This window comes from Berghia stephanieae, chromosome 13 (genome assembly GCF_034508935.2).
Source record: "Berghia stephanieae isolate SIO BIC M18660-M18661 chromosome 13, UCSD_Bste_1.3, whole genome shotgun sequence".
Lineage (NCBI taxonomy): Eukaryota > Metazoa > Mollusca > Gastropoda > Nudibranchia > Aeolidiidae > Berghia > Berghia stephanieae.
In genome coordinates, this window is record NC_088372.1 from 22,990,547 (window position 1) to 23,005,606 (window position 15,060).

The 15,060-nt window shown below is 33.8% G+C and overlaps 1 protein-coding gene across 1 annotated transcript in view; it reads right to left on the bottom strand.

The window, feature by feature from the left end:
- Positions 1-15,060, bottom strand: part of LOC144958812 (uncharacterized) — a 104,015-nt gene that overhangs the window by 60,061 nt on the left and 28,894 nt on the right. Inside the window, exons 10-16 of the mRNA XM_078891027.1 lie at positions 14,226-14,416; positions 11,258-11,325; positions 8,584-8,749; positions 7,030-7,217; positions 5,516-5,710; positions 4,404-4,570; positions 1,925-2,021 (exon numbers count right to left, since the gene is read on the bottom strand). Coding sequence (XP_078747153.1) covers positions 1,925-2,021; positions 4,404-4,570; positions 5,516-5,710; positions 7,030-7,217; positions 8,584-8,749; positions 11,258-11,325; positions 14,226-14,416 — 1,072 coding nt within the window. The remainder of the gene's footprint in view (positions 1-1,924; positions 2,022-4,403; positions 4,571-5,515; positions 5,711-7,029; positions 7,218-8,583; positions 8,750-11,257; positions 11,326-14,225; positions 14,417-15,060) is intronic.

The following is a 15,060-nucleotide window of genomic DNA, read 5'->3' on the forward strand; positions in this document are numbered from 1 at the left end:
ATTATTATTATTATTAATTATTAATTATTATTATTATTATTATTATTATTATTTACCATTATTAATATTATTATTATCATTAATTTTTAAATATTTTTTTTCAATATTTCTTTTATAAAAATATTATTAATAAAAATACTATTATATTATCATTATTTTCATTTATTATTATTATTATTATTATTATTATTATTATTATTATTATTATTATCATTATTATTATTATTATTACTATCTTTTTATTCGTTGTCATTGTCATCATCATCATTATTATCATTATTATTACTATTATTATTATTATTATTATTATTATTATTATTATTATTATTATTATTATTACTTGTGGAGAACCCGCAATTTTTATGGAGAAATAAAGGCTATTAGGAATTGGCAGTAATTTATTATACTTATTATACTACTGTATTGCATTTTCAGATTTTCCGGTTATTCTGTGCTCAATGATAAAAATGTAACATTGTCTTTACAGAGCAATATTGACCCCCACACCTAATTTCTTTTTAAAAGAATAGATAGATTATTATTCCTTTTTTTCATTATAGTTTTTAGATTTACCAGTAATTCTGTGCTCAATGATAAAAATTTAACATTGGTATAACGGAACAATGTTGATCGCCAACCCAATTAATTATTTTTAGAATAGATTATTATTATTATTATTATTATTATTATTATTACTATTATTATTATTATTATTATTAATTAATTAATTATTATTATTATTATCATTATTATTATTATTATTATTATTATTATTATTATTATTATTATTTATTATTATCAATTAATATTACTATTATTATTATTATTTTTAGCATTATTATTATTATTAATTAATTAATATTACTATTATTATTATCATTTATTATTATTATTATTATTATTATTATTATTATTATTATTATTATTATTATTATTATTATTATTATTATTATCATTACGTATTACCATTATTATTATCACATATTACTGTTATTATTATCTTGTAATCCGAAACATAACGTGAAAGCTTAAATGTAGTTGATCAGCAATAGTCTTTCAACTATTTTACCTTTTGATGTAATGATACCCTATATCATTATACTAATAATTATCAGGAAACACAACATTTAAAAAAATGCATACACTAATCTTCCCATAACACATCCTGTTAATATTTGGTAAATTAATGGCACAATGCCCAGTAGTTAAGCCTCTATGCGACCATGTGGTCTGGTGGTATGACTCTCGCCTTCGGATTGGAAGGTCCATGGTTTGAGACCCACTCTGAGCAATGCATAGTTAAGTCCTTAGAGAAGGCTCTTTACTAACATTCTCTCAACGTACTCAGGTGTAAAATGAGTTGCTGGCAAATAACAGCTTTGTTTCTGTCAGAAATAATTTGTAATATTGCCTAACATGCATCATGTCTCTTGCTACATGTTAAGTGTTGCTGTTGGCTAGAGACCCCTTGAAAAATGCTTTGAACATGTTTAGTGGACATTGCACTGTATAAAAGCTTCAGGTTTTTTTAAAGTTTTTTTTTTATTTCACTCAAAATATGATAGACGATGAGAATTATATCGATCAAATTTGTAGAAATAGGAATTTTAAATCAGAAATGACACTGAATGTATTTAGGGGTCATAAAGCTTCATACAATCATAAGTTTGGAATTTCTTTCCTACCACAAGCACGCTTCTAAGGTCATGCTGAGATTGTAAAGTAAAAAATATAAGCATCTTTAATGTCATCATTTTTGTAATTTGTACTTGCTCCCTCCTGAATTTAATAGAAGTAATAAATTAAACTTTAAATCTAGAATGATTTCTTTTCTTTTAACCTATGAAAATTTATTGCAACCATGTACACAGTTAGTTTTTTAAAATTACATCTTCAAAAAGTCAGGGTATGTGATTATTCTTACGACTATGTGTATAGGGCCAGTCATCTAAAATACTTTCCCATATGGTTTTCAAATCATCATTTTTAAAATTTGGATCCTTCAACAAAATATCTTCCTCCTGAAAAAAAAAAAAGAAGAAATAAGTTTGATACAAATGATGGTTGTTGTAAGTGGAAACATGTAGTATAATGTAATGGGTAATTAATAGAGCGCCGATATCCATTTACGCCGTAGATGGTGACTGATGCTATAAGTTGTAAGATTGAATGATGCTGGTAAGAGGTGATGTAGATAGTAAACATGAATGTATATATAATAGCACTGACGATTGAGATTTCTACATAGAGATGAATGGCGAGGTATTCAATAAACGAATGACAGAGATGATTCTTCCTGCTCTCAATAGACCATCAATCATAGTAATGGACAATGTGTCTTATCACAATATTGTCAGTCCAGGCGTGACCCCAGGTCATCTCGGGCTATTAGTTTGACCAAGTTACCGTTCAGGCAATATTTTCGTTTCTGAGGTTTGGTTGCAGGTATAAGGAACAGACATGAAAAACATTAGTGCCATACAACAGACAGTTTAAGATAAAAAAATCTCTAAGCTTGGATATGAATTATGTAATGGACTGCAGCCTGCCTATCTCTCTCTCTTTTTCTTTTTCTCTATCTATCTACATGTTGCAAAGTTACATGGAAAGGACAAATGATATACAGTCGAGAATGGATATATCGACATCGTCGGGACTGTGGTAAAATGTCGATATAAGTGACGCCGATATGTCAGTCATTCTAAAAAAAATGAAAGGGAAACAAATGAGAAAATGCCAGAAAATAATAAGGCAAGTCAATTTTGATGATTTGGTGGTCTTTAACTTTAAAAGTGCCGATTTTGAAATTTATGATGGTTCACTTCATATGATTTAATAGTCTAATATTTTGGTCTGTCTCTGAAGGCCAAGAATAATTTTATGGACCCTATTCTTGGCACTGGCAAGGACCTCAAATAAGGAAGTGTCCTCATGAAGTTGCTGTGAAAAACAGTGGAGGGTCTTGATAGCTACTATATTGGCATGGCTGGAAAATGGTCCCAATATTTTTTTGTTTGTTTGTTGCTTTAGGTCTCTTCCAACACAATTGAGGTTATATGAGAGACCGCTGAAACAAAAAAAACAAGCAATCTAACAAAAATAGTACAAATGTAAATCAAAATCATAACCTAAAGATATCATAAGCTAAATTATAAATAACCAAGAACAAACAGGCAGAAGATTTACAGAAAAAAAAATATCCCCTGTCAAAAATACAATCACAAACCAAAGAAGCAGGATAGGCTAGTAAAGAGAAGAAGAAACGACATCACTATCGGATCGTACACCCATGCGAACATCATAGGTATATGATTCAAGGGTGATGCTCCCATCCAACCACCCGCTTGGTCCCAATAGTACCTTATCAGTATCATCATCTGACTCCACAATGGCAATGGCGTCTTCTAAAAATTAACTATTGTCAAGTGGTATCGAGACTGAGTACTAGCAATAGTAGCATTGACCATGCCCATAATATCCAGACCAATATGCTGAGCATAAGCACTGCTTTTTAGAGAAATTGAGAGATAGGCGGGGGGGGGGGGGGGGGGGGGGGGTTTGTTTGCGTTTTTTTTTCTTTTTTGTTATTTACTTTTTTTAAAAAAATAGTTGGGTTTTTTTTTTTGAGGGGGGGGGGGGGGGGTGTTTATATAATGTTTTTGTTTTTTTTTTGTGTTATTTAATGTTTGTTTTTGTTTTGTTTTTCTTTGGGGGGGGGGGGGGTCTGTCTCATTTACTGACACTCAGTCTCGGGATTGGCTGGGCAGCTTGCAAAGACAGATAGACAGTCTCCCACGTAGTGAGTGATGTGGGAAGCATTTCTCATGAGCCTATTTGCTGAATTCCCATTACTGGTCTCAGTACTGAGATATAATGGCATAGCTGGGACTAGGCTTGACAGTTGACATCACGATTCTGATCAATGACAATTCACAGGACGTTATTGGACAATAATCTTGGCTTTTCTTTGACTATTATTTTACATCACAGCGGAATCTCTGCATTTTTATAGACTGCTGTGTTTTACTTCACTGCAGGATATCTTGACCTTTTTAAATTGATTTATTTTAGACAAATTATTGCCCGTATCAATTGCTCGCATGTCGATTTAACCGTCTTGTGGTAAAATTGTTGTTGATATCGGCGATCAATATTTACTTATGTTATATAGCAAAAAAAAAAACAAACAAACGGGACTTTGATATTGTGTCGATATAACCTTTGTCGATATATCTGCTCTGCACTGTATGTAGGTGAATGGGAGGATAGGAGAAGAAAGAAAAGTTGTGGACCATTGTAGAAACCATCAAACCATGCATTTATCTTATCTGAAATAAAAACTATGACTGGGAAATAAAATTGGGTAAAAATCTATTTATCTTATTTTACATGAGAAACCTTACCATCCATTCTCTACCCTTGAAATCTGGAATTGTTCCATCTGGCCATATATACGTCATATAAAATCTAGGCATATATGATCTAACTCTACCAGGACCTTTCAGTCCACCAGGCAAGTTCAACACACGCTGATTGAATGTGATAGACCAAATAACTGGCAGAGCATCATCTATCAAAAGAAATAATTATGGAAACTTAAATTTAACATTTGGGTACAAAGAATGTAGGTTTAACAGATTTCATGCCCTTCAATATTTTAAGCACCAGTGCAGCTATGCGGTCTTGTGGTATAACACTCGCTTTTGGATCAGAAGGTCCTGGGTTTGAGCCCCGCTCGACGCATAGTTCAGTCCTTGGAAAAGGCTCTTAACTGATATTCTCTCACCGTACTCAGGTGTAAAATGAGTACCTGGCCGTTTAACAGCATTGTCTCTGTCGGAAAAAAATTGTAATGTCGCCTAACAGGCATCATGTCTCGTTCTACGTTTTACGTGTTGCTGTTGGTCAGGGACCCTTTGTAAAGCGCTTTGAGCACATTTAGTGGATATTGCACTATATAAAAGCTCAAGTTTTTTAAAGTTTTTTAAAAAGGAAGATAAATCTAGTTAAAAAGCATATAAAAAAGTAAGACAGAAGGGGAATATATAGAACATATAGAGATAAAAGGGATGCAAGAGCAATCTATCCCTGTACCTATTTTAAAACCATCTGAAAAGCCTCAACATCACTTTAAGTATCTGATCTGCCTACATATTTTCCAGACTTTATATTTAACAGGCAAAGCATGAGAATCGATGAGGTCACAGGATATGGTCTTGGACTCAAACTATGACTCAAAATAAGTTTGAGGCAACAATCAGGCACCTAAAAATGAAAGCTCTGAGGAAAAGCAATTTGCTAATAGGAAAAATTACAACTAATGTGAAAATATTCATCCTCAAAATATCTGTCACTCACTGTATTGTTTTGAAATCATTATCAAAAATTGTTTTTACCTCTGAGGGAGTGCAATCGACAAGATTGGGCCACTTTCAGAAAAAGACATTAGTTAAGGATAGTCTAGTTCTTGGGGCAATCAAAAGGAAAACTAGATTTACAGTTTTTATTTACTGACCATCAAATTCAGCTACATTTGAATACAGAAGCGGATGGTTCACCTCCTCAATTCCCCTCTTTACATCATACCAGAGGACCTTGTTATCAGACCAAGCCACGTTTGCTATTGCTTTATACATCTCAAACACATTGTTCCTTTCAATGAGTTTGTATTTGTGACCAATCTTGATTTTATTTCCCTGAACGTTTGTCACTGAAATAAAAATTTAAAAATTCCTAAATAGTTAATTCAGATGGTAAAACAAACATTTAATCCTATCATCAATTTAAAGTTTCAAAGAAGTCGGGGGAGAGAGGATCTAGTTAAGACTAAGGTTTGAAGTGACTTTTTTGGGGGTCGTGGAGGTCACACTGTGTCTTCTATCCCCTTATATATCTGTTTTCCGAGTTGCTTTCTGTCTTTGTCTTGGAATGAGATTACTTGGTTTTGTCCTGGCCATGGGATACCCTGGCTGGGAGGGAAACAGTAGAATGTACAGTTAAAGTTTTGGGAAATGATATTTTTACTCTTGTTAATCATCTCTATTATTTTTTTATACATATATATGATTTGTAAACATTTGAGTGTGTTCCTCTTATTAGGGACCTGTGCTTGCAGCATGACAAGACATTTAGATGATCTCAAACGAAGCACACTGATAGTGCGCTCTTAATCTACATCTGTTCCATATTTTAACCAATTCTCCTTTGTCTCACTTTTTTTGGGTGGGGTTCCTGACCTTCCATAGTGGGCAGGGAGGTACATACTGTGTCTTCTGGAGATGTTGTTTCTCATAGAGCTAAGAGTAATATAGTACAATAAAACTTAAAATAAATGCATTGCTGAATTTGAATGCTTTATTTGCAGACTTCCTGCAATTGTAATCAATTAAGTTGGAATATTTTAGATCTACTTTATTTTATATGTTAGCAATATAAACTTTCAATCAAATTAACAAGAAATGAAGTGACCTTACTGGTACGACAACTCCGCCTGGCCGGAGAGATCGTGACTTTACTGTATGAGCTATCCACGACCCCAAAAAAGTCACTTCAAACTTTAGTCTAACTAGAACCTCTCTCCCCCAACTTCTTGAGGTCATGGGTTTAACACACACAAACACCGCAAATTTAGGTGGCCAGCATTTAAGCTTAATAGCCAATATTCTCAACACAAACATGTGAAACATAGAAACGATTGAGAATTTGAGTATGCTCCGGTATTTGGGGTGAATTTTTTATTTTAAAAAGTGAGTGGAGCAGGCACTTATGTTGATAATAACAGGAAATGAAGTGAGTAGGAAAGTGCCAGAAGACAACAGAGAATAAAAACTTTGCAGCGGCGATGGGGGCTTGAACCCGCGACCTTACTGGTCCGACAACTCCTCCTGGCTGGGGAGATTGTGACTCTACCACAATTTTTTATTCATATTTTTCTTCAATGTTGTTACAGGTTACAATTGCTAATTTCATGTTGAAAACTTCAGACACAGTTCATCATTTTCAAAAGGTTGCATTACTATCACGACTAACCTTCAAGATAAACCAAGGCTTGCCTTGGTGGAAGCTCATAGTAGAGAACATCTTGAGTACATATACCACCATTACACCCAAGCCACGAGACTGAGTATTGATCAATCTCTCTAAGGCAATCTGGACAGTGAAAGCGAACAAGACGAGCTCTGTTTTTCATGACAGGTCCATAACAATTAAACACACATCTGTAACAGAGAACGAAAATTAAAAGAGAAATTTGATAGACTTGAAATGTTTGATACTAAGGACCCCATAGACATTACACACACAGACGCATCCATACACACCAACTTAGGATTTGATTATGTCATAATATTTTCCCATTCTATTAGACCACTGAACTTCTTTCAGAATTTGGTCTTATTTTGTTTGTTGCTGAAATTTAAGAGATCTTCAAAGTGTTTCTAAGATTTTAATGTTTTCATTATTTGTTATTAATGCCTGCAAAATTACAGTGCAATGTATATTTTAAAAATACCATTATTACAAGTTCATAGCTCAGGTTGATGCAGAATTTTTTTTTAATTTTTGATTTAAACAAACGATTTCAGAGAGTTGCTCATACTTTTAATTATATCTTTCAAAAATTCTTGTTCAAATCTGATAAAAGCACACAGACGATTAGTTATTTAGCAGTGACATTAAGTTTTATATGATTTAACTCAACCAGCCCTGATCATGGGTTTATCCGTGATTTCCACTACCACACACTAATGCCAAACACGGATATATCCATGACAGACTATACTGCTCAAACTGCTGTTTGCTTGTTGATTGGCTAGTTTTCTAGAAACAGACTATAACTTTATTATTCATGAATGAATGACCAATCGTTTTCCACGAGTTTTATTCATATATTGTTTCATTCAAACAAGCGTGGTATGGGTAAACATACATCATTTTCGGCACTCTTATTGTAAGGTTTTCAAGATGGCAAAACGTCTGTTTACTGCAAATGTTTCATGTTCACAATCAAGCATCATCCTGATCAATGCTAGCCCCGGATAGTATAGAGCTACAATATTTTACTACAAATAATAATAATAATAATAATAATAATAATAATAATAATAATAATAATAATAATAATAATATTTATTTTTATACATTATCTTACTATATATTATTTGTTACATATGAATTCCAGGCCATTTTATAATAAGACCACTATTCCATCTTTTTCCCCCGGTTTAAAAACTTTTGCTTCATTTTAGAGACACTTTTCAAAATGCTCTCATGCTTTTGATGTTACACATATCATTTTTTTAATGTCCAGATTCATTTAGAACTAGTATTGATTGTTATGACAAAAAAAATGTAGAAGATATATTTTGAAAACTTTTTAAAAAATGAATTTTTGAAATTAGGCTAAAAAGCCCAGGGCTCAGTCATCTGACCGCTCAGTCAGTCCCAAGGCTGAAAGAGTTAATGTTGAACGATGCTCTCAAAATCAAGATTTAAAATTAGAATAGCATTAATTTTTTTTAACAAGCACAGTATATTAAGCATTTTGTTGGGATTTAGTGGTCACCTGATTTAGCTAATATTTACCTTAATTCAATAGGAGGCCATTCTTTAGACATTACTCTAATAGTTTTTATTTCAGTGCTTGAAGTCAGTAAGGTTTTAAAATCTTGTCCAAATAAATCAACTTTTAGTGTGACTTTGAATGGTGGATTCCTTCCTTTCATTGCTGTGCCGGAAACTGTAACTTTACCTATTGAGAAATATTTTAAACAGTATTATATTTCAGGATTCTAATGTTTTTAAAATAGTACATTTTAAAGAAAAGAGCTTTTATACAGCGCAATATCCACTAAATGTGCTCAAAGCACTTTACAAGGGGTCCCTGACCAACAGCAACATTTAACATGTAGGATGGGACATGACGCCTGTTAGACAATGTTTCAATTTTTTTCGTGATGTTTCAATTTTTTTCGGACAGAGACAACGCTGTTAACGGCCGGTACTCATTTTACACCCGAGTACGGTGAGAGAATGTGAGTAAAGAGCTTTCTCCAAGGACTCAACTATGCGCCAAGCGAGGCTCGAACCCAGGACCTTCCGATCCGAAAGCGAGTGTCATACCACTAGACCACATAGCCGCACATTGGCATCAAAATTATGAAAGCAAAATAAATATGTGAAAGCAAGCGGGATAAACCCATACAAATATACAAACAAACAATCAAACATCTCTTTGTTTTCTAGGGAATAAACGAATATTTTGTTTAATGGATTGCAGGGCTTGCAACACTTTGTTTTTTGTTTTGGTTTTACAGCGCTTGCAACACATTAAGGTCATATCAGCGCCAGTAAAAAGGAAGAAAATGGGATAGTAAAAAGTTCTAGAATTACTATTAAAGCACCCAAGAAAAGGTAAGACAAAAGGGAATAGGTTCAAATAGGAAACAGATGTAGATTCCAAGAGTACACTATCAAAGTACTTGGTTTGAGTGCACCTAAAAGTCTCATCCAGACACAAGCATAGGTCTGCACTAAGAGGAAGACACTCAAATATTTACAAATCATATAATATAATATGTAAACAAAACATAATACAATGCATAGCAGAGATCATTTACAAGGAAAATATATCATCTCCCAAAACTTTATACATTTGACTGTTTTCCTTTCAGCCAGGACAAAACCAAGTAATCTCATTCCAAGACAAAAACAGAAAGCAAGTTGGAAAGCAGATACAGGGCTTAGAAGACACAGTAAGTACCTCCCTGCCTACTATGGGAGGTCAGGAACCCTACCCAGTTGCAGCACTTTGAAGTCAACGATGAATAAACACATACCAACAAAGATTTGTTCAAATAAATTCAATCATCCATGGATTATCACCAAATCAAAATGTCTTTCATGGAAGAAACAAAGAACTTGGTTTAGGACTAAATCATCCAATTCACAAGAATATTGGAAAATTATGATATCAAAGAAAGAAAGAAAAAGAAAACCGTCTAGCATACCAAACATACCTGAAAAATTTTTCTCAAGAAGAAGCTCTGCTCAGTGTTTGTCACCAAAAACTCACAACAAAATCCAAGAGATACCACCCCTAGATAAACCAACAAATCATGCCAAACATAAATACAGTCCACTCCGGATAATCAAAACACCTTGGGATCAGCGAAAATGTTGCGATTAACCGAAGTTGCAATTAACCGAAGTTGACATTCCTGTTCACTCTTGCAATATTTTACACATATATGGTAAACTCAAACCAGTTGTTGTAAATATTGTTCTTAGTCCACCACAGACAGAGCAATTTGATTGAAACAAAAACCATATGGCAGTCCTGTGCAGGTTTGTCAATCAAAAGCAGCTATGATGCAAGCCAACATTTTATTCAGATTGGATTAACTCTCACTCTTTTGTTCTCAGCATTTGTAAGAGTCAAAAAGATTAGCCGTGATGATAGACAATAAGCTCTCACCAAACTCGTTCAAAATGCACAGTTGTCAACCCTAAAACAAAGGACATTGCTCAGTCTCTCTTTATAACTGTCATTGTCTTCCTGTTGTCAAGACTATGCCCAGCCCCCTTCCCTTCTATTTAATGGCTAGAGATTACATCACAACCCCATACTGCAAAGCCCCACCCTCTTTTGATTCTAATAGAGTGATGACACACTACTGTAGCATTAAATCCCGCTCACTCTCAATACTTCAACCTGTCACAATTTAATCATGATATTTTGTTTGATTGATTTCTTAAATTTACCACTTTTTGAGGGCGAAAATTTGTTGCGATTAACCAAGGTTTGTTGCAATTAACCAGTGACTTTTAAATAGAATTAATTCCATTTCTTGGGAATTGTTGCGATTAACCAAAAGTTGCAATTAACTGAGTTACGATTATTCGGAGTGGACTGTATTACAGAAAATGGAGTCAAAATCTCCTTCTTAAGCTCAAAGTGAACAAAACAGCTGGTCCTGGTGGAATACTACCTTTTCTGTTGAAAATGATAGCATCAGAACTAAACCCTGCACAAACAATATTATTTGAAGTATCCTTACTTACTGGGCATGTACCCAAAACCTGGAAACATACAAGTACAAGTGTCCTGTCAATATACGAAAAAGGAGATAGGAATGGCATCATCATCACCTTCATTATCATCATTGACAACCCTTGCTAAAAATCTTTATCATTTCTTTTATTATTTTCATTAATACTTTTATCTCGTCACATGTAAATAAAACATAGTATTTATTACTTGGTCCATATCTATCTTCAGGTGGAAAACTGTCACAAGCTAATCCTCCTTCACATTTCCATTTGAATCTAAAATAAAAATAAAGGAAACGAGTAATGACACAAATATGAAAATAGTACATTTTTAGACTGCTTTGTTTTATCAGTACATCGAATGTTTATTCTATTTTTAAAATTTTAAACTAATTTTAGTAAAGATAATGCAAATCAAAATGTTAAGAGGGCATATGAAGATAATCGGTTTAAGGAGAGTATAAGGCAGGATTGTCACCGTCCAACGAGGACGTTGAATCTCCTGAAGGACCCATATTGTAGCCTATATCCCAACAGGGATAGAGAGAAGTGTTAAGAAAGTCCAATCCTTAATAATGCTATGGTCTTAAGAGCAAGAGAGATGGCGACTTCAATTTGTAAAATATGTCTTTTATTTTAGTAGTTGTAGTAGTGGTAGTGGTGGTAGTATTAGTAGTAGTAGTAGTAGTAGTAGTAGTAGTAGTAGTAGTAGTAGTAGTAGTAGTAGTAGTAGTAGTAGTAGTAGTAGAAGTAGGAGCAGTTTTCTTCCAATCAAATATACTGATACTAAAATAACAGTGACAACATAGAGAGTATATTTTTCAAAATGATTTAAATATAAAAGTTGAACAACATTTCATAGCAAAAATTTAAGTTAAATTACAGTAGAGCGCAGATATAACGAACAGCTTCAGGCAATGCAAATAGTTTGTTATTTCCGTCAACCTCTCACAAAACACCCCAGTTGTGGCTTCTTGCATCCTGCCTGTCAAACGTGCAAAATGTTCTTTATATCAGTATTATCAAAGAAGAAAAATATGTTCAAAGCATAAGCATGAAATGGTTTTGTTGGGGTTTTTTTTTTTTTTTCTTTTTTTTTTTTTTTGGGGGGGGGGGGGGGGGGGGGGTGAGAGAAGAACTGTTTTTTTCCCTTTTTTCTTTGTTTTGTTTTGTTTTCCCTTTTAGTGAACTGAAATTTAATAGAAGGGGGTGTGCAAAATTCTGGAAGACACGTGGGGGTCGAGGCGTCTATCTGATACAGTAGGATTAGCACATGTGTTGGTCCCATTCCTGTAGGATTAGTTACACATGATGTGAGACGAACTTTTGCACCATTAAAATGAAAGTGAAACAAGTGCATAACATTGAACACCAGTGCTCACTGGTGCTGAGCAACTTGGTACTAGGGATGTGCCTTAGGTATGATGAATTTTTTAAAAAGCGAAAATGTGCACCGTTGCGCCCTGAATCAAAACTCTATATCCTTGACCAAGTACACATCTAAAGCTCTTTACCAAGCACAGGAAGTTAACATTCAGACTCTTGTAAGTAGTTAGGCTAATTATTCTTGTTTCACCTCTAATAAGGGCATAATATAGGACTATAAGCAAGCCAATTCAATTTTGAAAAACATTAAATCAAATTTTTTACACATATGTGCAAGGTCTTTATTAAATGCAGTTTTAACACTAACAATAACACAATCTGGACTGTTTAACTAAACATGCAGAGCTCTAAAAAGGTATAAGATGAAAATGACTGCTCCTCCTCCATCTCCCCCTCCCAGAGCTTCCTACCCTGAACCACCACTTTGAGGAATAAAAAAGGTAAAAATGAGGTATTTGACATCAAAATGAGGAATCAATCTACCATAAACAGGTTTTATATGAGTCGTTCAATTCACTCGTCATTGCATTTTTTATAAAAAAGTTTTTCTCACTCTTCATCAAGAAGTTTAGGAATATTTGGAAGTCAACCAGGCTCAGTGTCAAAACAAAAGTTAAATTTTTAAAGAGAAACATCGTCGTCAGTGTACTGGTTCAGAATGTTGGAGGACAAAAAATAAAACAGAACAGAAACTAGAAGTGTTCCAGATCAAATGTTGTCTGCAGAGAATCCTAAAAATCTTCTGGCCCAATGTCATTAGTCTTTTACTACGGAAAACTGGGATGGGCACAATTACAGACACCATCAGAACCAGACTTGGAGGTGGCTCGGTCATGTCTGCCAGTTGTTAGTGGACTACATTCTGAAAACAGCATTATGCTGGACTCCACAAGGAAAAAGGAATCGATGTAGACTTAAGGAAACCTGGAGAACTGTATATTGAGAACTGAAAGCCGAGGGCCTCATCCTTCAGACAGAAGCCCATGTAGCAAAAGACAGAGAACATTGGCGATCACTTGTTGTTGCCCCAAGGTGCAGAGAAGATTGAGTGAGTGAGTCACTCTTCCTCACTCATTCAAACTATATTCCAACAGAATATACAACAGACATGGATGCCCTATGCTAAAATTTAAAAAAAAACCTGAAAATTTTTCTCAAAAAGAGCATATATGAAAATATTTCGTGCAAAGCCTCTCTCCATCAAAGGGTATCATCCTTATATCATAGAAAAGGATACTTATCCATTTAGCTTCCCCTTAACTTTTGCCTTTAAACAACCAATGCTTTCATCTTATAAAAGATCAACTTACCAATACCAAACAAGACCAGCCGGAAAATTTCAAAAAGCTGGTTTCCGGCTTCAGCCAGAAAAAGGGCATTCCTGAACAGTAAGCTAATCTACTGTGATGGCTTCATACTCTCATTGTAAGCACTTTTAGCCTTTGCCACAAAAACTTTATTAAATTTGTGGGTTTTTTAAAATCCCTTGAGACTGGAATGCAGAATTTTCAATACTGAATGTGGAATTGCGGAATAAGCAGTTGTTTTGTGGAATGATTCCACAAAATGTAGAATGGTAGAAAGCTCTGCTCTCCCCTCGTCCTCCTTTGTCCTCTTCCTTATTCATATAAATTGACTAAGTCAATGGACAGACTATAACTGTCAATGTACATATATATTTCAATTTTTAAAATATATATAAATAATTAATTAATTATGGAGCTTTCCAATAGTGAGAGTCTGTACTGTATTTTTTTTTTTTGGTCTTTAAAAAAGCGAAATTCAAATACCTTATGAACAAGGTTGAGTCACCAACAAACCCAGACACTAGTGTTAACTGACGGCTATAAGTCCTGCTGGCATCCAAAGTCAGATTACGATCTTCAAACCAAACCAAATCAGCATTTGGGAATGGCTCAAAGATTATCTTCAAATCATTTTGGATCATCATATCTCTATCAGGTTTTGAGGTTAAGAAAGTCTGAGGAACATAATATAGATCAAGATGTAACAGATTTGGAAAAAAAAAAGATAAAATTTTTGATGTCATGATGACGTGATTATTATTTCCGTAGTGCTGGAAAATTTGATCTTGACTTCAAGATATGAGTGAGCTTTAAAAATTGCAATTATAACCTTCATTTCATGAATTTCTTTAAATTTTAACCTTTTTATTTTGTCGCCCTTGAGGGTGATTTTTTATTATCCTTTAGATAGGGTTTTAATACGGTTCTGACATAGCATAATTTTTAGGAAACTGATACATTTTTGTTAAATTTTCTCAAAAATATGTTTTACCTGTAAAATTATTATTTCCCTTGAACATTCATATGGAATCGGTAGATAAAAGCCTTTAGAATGTTTACAGATCATTATTTCGGCTGATTACAACTAAACATGTACAGTTATAAATGTGACTTGGGACTGAGTTTGGAAAACTCACAAAGTGGTCACTGTAGTGTTCTATATAAAAGCTGCACTTTTTGAGAATAGTGCTACATTGAAGTCTACATTGAAAATGTCACTGTTTATATCAAAGATTTGATAATACAAAAACCAATTAATGCACGTATGCTTATATTTTTTTGCCAGATAATTGACTCCTGAATTGACAATTCCAGTTCA